At 35.6% G+C, this 8,394-nt stretch overlaps 1 protein-coding gene across 6 annotated transcripts in view; it reads right to left on the bottom strand.

Annotated features, from left to right (window-relative positions):
- LOC106883961 (transmembrane protein 245) overlaps positions 1-8,394 on the bottom strand; it is a 503,944-nt gene that overhangs the window by 196,027 nt on the left and 299,523 nt on the right. For all 6 annotated transcript variants that reach the window (XM_052966323.1, XM_052966324.1, XM_052966327.1 and 3 more), the window contains 2 exons: positions 5,682-5,818; positions 1,897-1,997 (listed from right to left, as the gene is read on the bottom strand). In XM_052966323.1, the coding sequence (XP_052822283.1) occupies positions 1,897-1,997; positions 5,682-5,818 (238 nt within the window). The remainder of the gene's footprint in view (positions 1-1,896; positions 1,998-5,681; positions 5,819-8,394) is intronic.

The following is an 8,394-nucleotide window of genomic DNA, read 5'->3' as shown; positions in this document are numbered from 1 at the left end:
ATATGGTGTTAGGAAGGGGTTGGCATTAGGAAGAGTATCGAGCATCCAGCTATAGAAACCATGCCAATCAGACTGGAACCTGGTGCAGCTCTCCAGCTTATCAGTACCAGTCAAACCATCTAACCCATGCCAGCAGGGAAAGTGGATGTTAAATGATGATGATGATGATGATGATGATGATGATGATGTGTGTGTGTGTGTGTGTGTGTGTGTGTGTGTGTGTGTGTGTGTGTGTGTGTGTGTGTGTGTGTGTGTGTGTGTATGTGTTTGTGTCTGTGTTTGTTCCCCCACCACTGCTTGACAACCAGTGCTGGTGTATTTATGTCCCTGTAGTTAGTGGTTCAGCAAAAGAGACTGATAGAATAAGTGTCCGGATGTAAAAAATATAAGAACTGGAGTTGATACATTCATCTAAAAATTCTTCAAGGTGGTGCCCCAGCATAGCTGCAGTCTAATGACTGAAACAAGTAAAAGATAAAAGATCAAGCTGACCTCTATCCTTTGATCTGTTCAGCATATGAGACCCTGCCAGGAGCTTGTGCTCTGCTGATATAGCTTCAGTGTCACTGAGGCATACAAATTACCACATCACAAGAAGGACAGATCCTTGTGATGGTTGTAACAGAGTGGACTCCACTAAAAGCACTTACAATGTCAGGTGCTAATGTTAAATAAGGTGATTGGTTAAGTCTACCTACAAGTGACTGAGACTTCTGGTGTTTTGCAGTGCTTAAGAAGACATCAAACTAAGTGAAATCACAGTCGTGGTTAGTGCTGGTGACAGGTAAAAAGCACCCTTGCCAGTGACACATAAAAGATACCTGTGCTGATGACATGCATAAGGCACCTGTACTAGTGGCATGTAAAAGACACCCAGTACTCTCTGTAGAGTGATTGGCATTAGGAAGGCCATCCAGCCATAGAAACCAAGCCAAAACAGTTGACTGAAGCCTGGTGCAGCTCTCCGGCTTACCAGATCCAGTTAAAACTATCTAACCCGTGCCAGCATGGAAAATGGACATTAAATAATGTTGATGATGATCAAACCTCTCATTAATTTCACTGAATTTTTAAAGGGGAGGAAAGACAAATGACAAAATGGTTTGAAACCAAAAATATTTATAAAAGATATATGTAATTACTGTGACATCTAAGTCCCTCACATATTTTAAATAAGGACTTAGTAACAAATGGGTACTGACTTCTAATATACGTACACAGTTCAATATATGGAAGAGGTGAGAAAATGAAGAAATCTGAAATTTTCTGAAGGCAATGATAATAGATATTATAATGGCCAGTATATGGATTCCTATCACATTTACCAGTTCTAGCCAGTTAGCCATGGCCATACTGGAGCAGCACCATTGGCAGTCTGATGTTTTGGTGACTCAGATGTGGCTATCTTGGTTTCACACTAAAAACTGCTTTCCTTCAAATTTTGAAAGATTTTTGCTTCTTTACAGATTACCATGAAGAAGGAGAAAGAAGAGGGAAAGGGAAGGAGGAGGAAGGAGAGGAAAAAGTAGTAATAAGAAGAGGAGAAGAGGAAGAGGGCAAAGGAAGATGGAAGGAGGAAGAAGGGAAGAGAAGGGTGGAAGAAGTAGAAAGGGGAGGAGGAATAGGGAAGGGTTAGAAGGAGGGTGGGAGAAATAGGAGGACGGTGGAGGAAAAGAAAAGTTGAAGGAAGAGGAGAATAAGTAGGGAAGAGAAGAAGGGAAAAGGAAGAAGAGGTAAAGGATAATGTGAAAGAAAAACCAAACAAAACAAGAATAGCAACAATAATCATAATTTGCAATAATTTTCCCCTAAATAATTACATGTAATTATATATATGTGATTGGATCACTTGATATATATCAAGGACATGAATGACAATGAAAGATTTTAACTCACCGGATGGAATAAATACAATGTTTACACTGAAAATAGTGTGTGTTAACCAAGTGTACAATCCATAAAAGGCCGCCATTTTCAAGGAAGCCATGAAGACACCACTGAAGAAATTAGGAAGAAAAATAGAAAATAATAATAATAATAATAATAATTTCTTATAACAAAAGCATTCAATTAGTTATATTTCAATATAATATATTCAAAATATTTGAATAGCATATAATTTTGAATGTCAAAATAGCTAACAATATTAGCAATTTAAGGCTTGGATATATGTGTGAAATATTCTTTGCAGTAAATAAGTAAAAATCTGTTTTACTTATTTCTATGGTAAATTGCAGAGGGAGAAAAAATATCATGTCATTTTTGTTTGTTTCTTTTTTTTTTTTGTTTTAGAAAATTCTCAATCTGAAACAAACAGATTTTTTTTAAAGAGTAAATTGAAAAAAAAAAAAATGCTATACAATATAGCATGCTGAAGTGAATACAGTATCAGATAAAACTGTAATAAAAAGTGATTGTTCTTCTCATAATCTTAACATTAATTTTATTTTTTAGTTAAATCAAGAAAAAAATATTTAAAAAAAACTGAAGGAAATTTTAAAAAATAATCAATACAGCAAGAAAAATAAGGAAAAAAGAAGAAATCCATGAAAGAATTGTCAAAACATATTTGAATTGAAACAGTATTGTGTGTTTTATTTATAAGAGAAGTGAAGAACAGAAAAAAAAAAGAAAGAAAAAAAAAACACTAGAATTATATGTAGTGGCTAGTTAGGCTTAGATTGTGATTGAAAAGGATGCTGTTGCTGTCAGTAAATGTTTTAAATAAGCTGTTTCAAAATGATAGCTTAAGAATGATTGTTTTGACGTGGTAGTTTGTATAATTCAGTTTATTACATTTAATAATCTCAAAGAGACTTTTAAGTTGTGATAACAAAAAAAACTAAGAAAGTCAGTAGCCTAAATCCTACATCAGACAATACTCTCTCAAAGCTTGCACTGCTAAACCTGGCCATTTAAATAATGTCAATCTATTTTAGTATTGTGCCTAATCTTTTAGAACACAAAATTGTATTCTATACTTGATAGAAGCATTCCGATGCTATATCAGTTATGAAGAACGGAGCTCCTTCAAATTCCCCAAACAAATGCTAAATCTCTATCAAAAATCTCCAATAAACAGACATTGGATTAAAGAAATGAAACTAAATGACAACTGTAAATTGAGATTGGACTTGCAAGAGTCTAAAAGCTTATTTTTATATCTTTCTACTTATTCACTACATGCAAGAATTCTAAAAATATACATAACTCTTTATTCTTTATAGCTATTGCCACATCATTGATTCACAAACGTTCAATGTTCCATGAGAAATACCTCATAAAACATGTGAAGCATTCTCCACAACTGTTCCATTTGATGATGGTGATTATGATAACACATTTGCTGGATGTCCTGTTTGTAAAGCTATAAACACTTAACACAAGTTGTTTTTATGGCTTAGTTAGTGAAGGATATGGAGTGGTAACAACCATAACTTTTTCAGGGTCTCTGAGTTTAACAAGACAGAGGGAAAGGGAGGAAGGAACTTTGACTCAAGGGTTGCTGCAGTGCAGTAGCAAACAATGCTTCAAAATACTGAGTTACACTCAAACCAAAGACCTAGTTTGAATGTTTGTAACAAAGTGGATTTCACTGGAGTCATCTAAAGGCTAAGAGATAGTGTTAAACTGGACAATAGATGAAGTCTACCACCCAAGAACAGGATTACTTTGCTAGACTTCTGCATGATCTCCAACCTAATTTCACATATAAGTTTAGGTGACCTGATGCTATGACAGAAAACACTTACCCAAAGTAATGCTTGATTGGACTCAACCAACAACATTACAGTTAATACAGGCTCAAAAGAGAGAATAATAATTTCTTGATAAAATAGTTCTACTTAGAATACTAACACCTACCTGTAACAACTTATACCTCTTCTTAAAGTGCTAAACACCTTTACCTGTATCACTCAGCATTGAGTCAATGATGGAGCTTCTATGTAGTCACTCAACTTGCAAGAAATAGTTAAAAGCTCACTGAAATCACTCCTTACAGTCTTGGAATCTCTAATAATGCCCACTTCTAGATAAATTGTGCCATTCTCCTTAATCTTCCTCCCCCACTCCACACACTCTAAGCATCATCCACATGCAACTTGGCTCCTCACATTGACTCATCACTTACTATGAAAAGTGACCTTGTAAACATCCTCCCATCTTGTCTTCAACAATACAAATACACAATCATTACACATATCAGATAAACATTAATGCACCATCCTCCAAGCATACACAACTTGTAACTAGAATCCTCAAGGTTTCTGTAAATGTTATATTGCACTGTCAGTAAGGATCTCACCTGACAAATATTATCCTCAGCATAACAACGACTGGAATTCTTCTTCATAGGTTAAAAAAAAAAAAACGTCAGTTCCTAACCATCACTAATCCTCTGAATAAATCAGTATTTCATATGTATGACTAACAATAGAGAACTGCATCCACAATTGGGACAGTATTACTACTCACCCTCTCTCCACACACACACACACACACACACACACACACACATACACTAGATTGTATTGAAAGAATGGTCACTTCACTGCTAAGCATTTAGTCAACATACTTCTATTTCTAGTTCACAGATTCCTCTCTCTCAGCTTTTATACTAATACTCAAATGACTTCTGCTTCTCAGAGCTAGCAGGTCTCATGCCACCTATATTCATGAATTACTGACTAACTCATCTCTTCTCTTCTCGTCATCCATATTACCATCCCACTCATCCATACCATGCACTATCCATTAATCTCATTTCTCCTTTTCCAGAATGTCAGATCTTTGGAATTCTCTCTCTCTCTCTTTCTCTGGACATGTTTTACCTGCAGCTGATGACTTGAAACTGTTTAAAACGAATGTTAACTGTATTGATCTCAAAGGTTTCGCAAGATCAACCTCACCCACCCACCAAAGAAAAAATATCAAAACAAAACAAAACTCATAAAGCTATACATACTGGCACTCTGTTGGTTATGATGATGAGGGTTCCAAATGGTCTGATCAATGGAACAACCTGCTTGTGAAATTAATGTGCAAGTGGATGAGCACTCCACAAACATGCATACCATAGTTCTCAGGGAGATTCAGCATGACACAGAATGTGACAAGACTGGCCCTTTGAAATACAAGAACTATTCATTTTTGCCAGCAGAGTTGACTGTTATTCTTTTATTCTTTTACTTGTTTCAGTCATTTGACTGTGGCCGTGCTGGAGCACCATCTTTAGTCAAACAAATCGACCCCAGGACTTATTCTTTGTAAGCCTAGTACTTATTCTATCAGTCTCTTTTGCCGAAGCGCTAAGTTATGGCGGATGTAAGCATACCAACATCGGTTGTCAAGTGATGTTGGGGGTACAAACACACACACACACACACACACACACATATACGATGGGCTTCTTTCAGTTTCCGTCTACCAAATCACTCACAAGGCTTTGCTCGGCCTGAGGCTATAGTAAAAGACACTTGCCCAAGGTGCCATGCAGTGGGACTGAACCTGGAACCATGCAGTTGGTAAATAAGTTACTTACCACACAGCCACTACTGCACCTATGTCATAAAACTATAGCAACTTGGAAAAGCATATATAAAATGACAGCAATGGAGATGATTTTTATATCAAAATGAAATTGTGAACAAGTTTCTACAAGTTAAAAATTCAGAAGTTACCCAACAGCGTCTTCAACTGCTTGACCAATGTTGTTGCCACCTTGTATGGGTGAACCAAATGCAGTGAACCACTGAACTGGTTTATATTGGTCGCCACTGGATGCCAGTAAGTAAAAGAGTGTTGTTAAAAATATGGCCTGAATAAAGAAAAATTGGAAGAAACATGTCAAAGTGTGAGTTATAAAAAGTCACTGTATTAAAATAGCATTCATATAGAATTTATACTGGGGTCACTTAAAAAAAGCACCGAGTATGCTCTGTGGAGCAGTTGGCATTACAAAGGGCATCCAGTCATAGAAACCATGCTAGAACAGGCAATGGAGCTTGGTGTGGGCCCTGGCCTTACCAGCTCTTGTCAAACTGTCCAACCCATGTTGGTATGGAAAATGGACATTAAAGGATGATGATGTTGATAAAACAAAATAAAATGTTGTTTGATGGGAGGTGGGTGAATGAACAGAAATGGCAAAGCAGTGGCTTTGTGATAATTTAGTTATGTTATTTTCATTCTGAGTGTGAATGTCCCCGAGGTCACCTTTTTTGTCTTTATTCTGGAGTTGATAAAATAAGTACCAGTCGAGTACTCATCATCATTACCATCATTATTTAATGTCTGTAGGGTGGCAAGCTTGCAGAATTGTGACAAGCTGACAGAATCATTATGCATGCCAGATAAAATGCTTTAAATTCTGAGATCAAATGCTGCTGAGGTAGACTTTACCTTTCATCATTTTGGAGTTGATAAAATAAGTACCAGTTGAACACTGGGTTGGTGTTATTGACTTAACCCCTTGCTGGAAGTTGTTGACCTTTTACCAAAATTTGAAACCATTATTTAATGTCAATTTCCCATGCTTGCATGAGCTGGCTGATTTGACAGGAACCAACAAGCTAGAGGACTGCAGTGAGCTCCAGTGTCAGCAGTGGCATGGTTTCTATGGCTGGATGCTCTTACTAATGCTAACCATTTTACAGTGTGTGTTGGGTGCTTTTTTCATGACTCTAGCATGAGTGAAGTCATCAAGTAACTTACAAGAGAGGAAAAAATAAAAAGGCAAAAACCCTCTTGACTAAGTGGAGGGAGTGTATTTTGAGAAAGGGGGTTTTATGCCATTTGTTGAGTAGATAAAGAATGATAGAGGGCAAGAACAGATGTCTTGCTATAGTGGAGATACATGGCTACTGTGAGAGTAGCTGAGGAGAAGATAAGAGTTCTCAAGATATAGAAGGGGGAGTATAAGAAAATATATAGTATCTATAGTATGAATTTCTAACCAAATAAAACTAAAAATAGCATTTCATTGCTGTCAATGTCACCACTTTTATTTTATGGTTACTTCATATGAACAATTTTTTGCTGGATTTAGTCAGATCTCAATTGAAACAATATTCAATATAGGTATACTTCTGTAACATAACCAACATTTCAGATATTACTACTACCATAAGAGATAATGTAACATTATTTTACTGAAATTTTTATCAACATGGTATACTTAATGTATGTGTATTGTTAAAATGACAGAGGCTGCAGTTGTTGTCCAGGAAAAGATTCCTTTATAGATGTTGCAAGCTTGTATAAATGTTTGCTGGAGACCACTGTTACATTGTTGTTCATTGTAGGTCTTTCTTCACTGAGTTACCATTTTTGCAGAGTTGAGTTGTGAGAAAGATTGATGTTGTATCTTTATTAATTGGATGTAAGATCAGGTTGGCTGCTTTTATTACAACAAAAGCAAACTTGTAAATGTTTAACAGATTTTATTAAGAGAATGCTATGCATAATGCGTATATAAATTATCAAATTCTCACTGGTTACAAGAACAGTTATGTTGGAATGGATTTAACTGTATCTGCCTGGCCATTTGCTATCTGGAAGGTGAAAGACAAAGGATATGAGTCCACCTCAAATTAGTAAGACTTTTTTTCCCCTTAGTTGATGTGTGTGTGTGTGAAAATCTGTCCTGCTTGAATGTCAACATCACTCTCTGACTGGCAAGAGATGAGGTGTGTGAATCCTTTGGCCACCATCAACATTCTACAATAATTTAGGTGCTAAACTGCTTAATTAGTGAAAAAGGGTGCAAATCACAAGAACGTTCAAGCTGTTCACAGTATAGCTTCAAGCTCATTGGTCAATTCTTAGGTTGTCTACATGAACTTGCATGATACAATAGTGGCCTACTCATAATCATGAACTTATAACTTCACAGTTGGGGTTTAAATTTCTACACAGACATAGCATGCTAAAAACACAATACACTTCAGAGATAGACAAAATGAAATTGTTCCATTAAATAATGACAATGATGATGATGATGATGCACTCAGACTTTTCCTTTCTTAAATCTTACTGATTTATCTATTTTACAGACATTCAAAATTTTAAAGATACCTAATCTTTTTTTCATTTTACAAGAATTTAAATGATTATTTCCTCTCAATAACAGCATTGTTGCATCATTCCCACCTCTTCTTTCTTTCATTCATTTGGTTGTATATGTATGATTAACAGGTGTTACATCTTAAAATTGTAGAGAAAAGCAAAATTTATTATTTATTATTGTGGAAAATATTACATAATGTCATCAGAATATTATAGTTAATATGAAACACTGTGAAAGAGAGTAATAATTTTAAAAAAATATATTATTGATGATAAATTGTGAGCTCTCTATATTAATTTGATTACATACAAATAACTATATATATA

The sequence above is a fragment of the Octopus bimaculoides genome, chromosome 3, assembly GCF_001194135.2.
Source record: "Octopus bimaculoides isolate UCB-OBI-ISO-001 chromosome 3, ASM119413v2, whole genome shotgun sequence".
Lineage (NCBI taxonomy): Eukaryota > Metazoa > Mollusca > Cephalopoda > Octopoda > Octopodidae > Octopus > Octopus bimaculoides.
The sequence above is the reverse complement of the archived record's forward strand: the minus strand, read 5'-3'. Positions and strand labels throughout refer to the sequence as shown.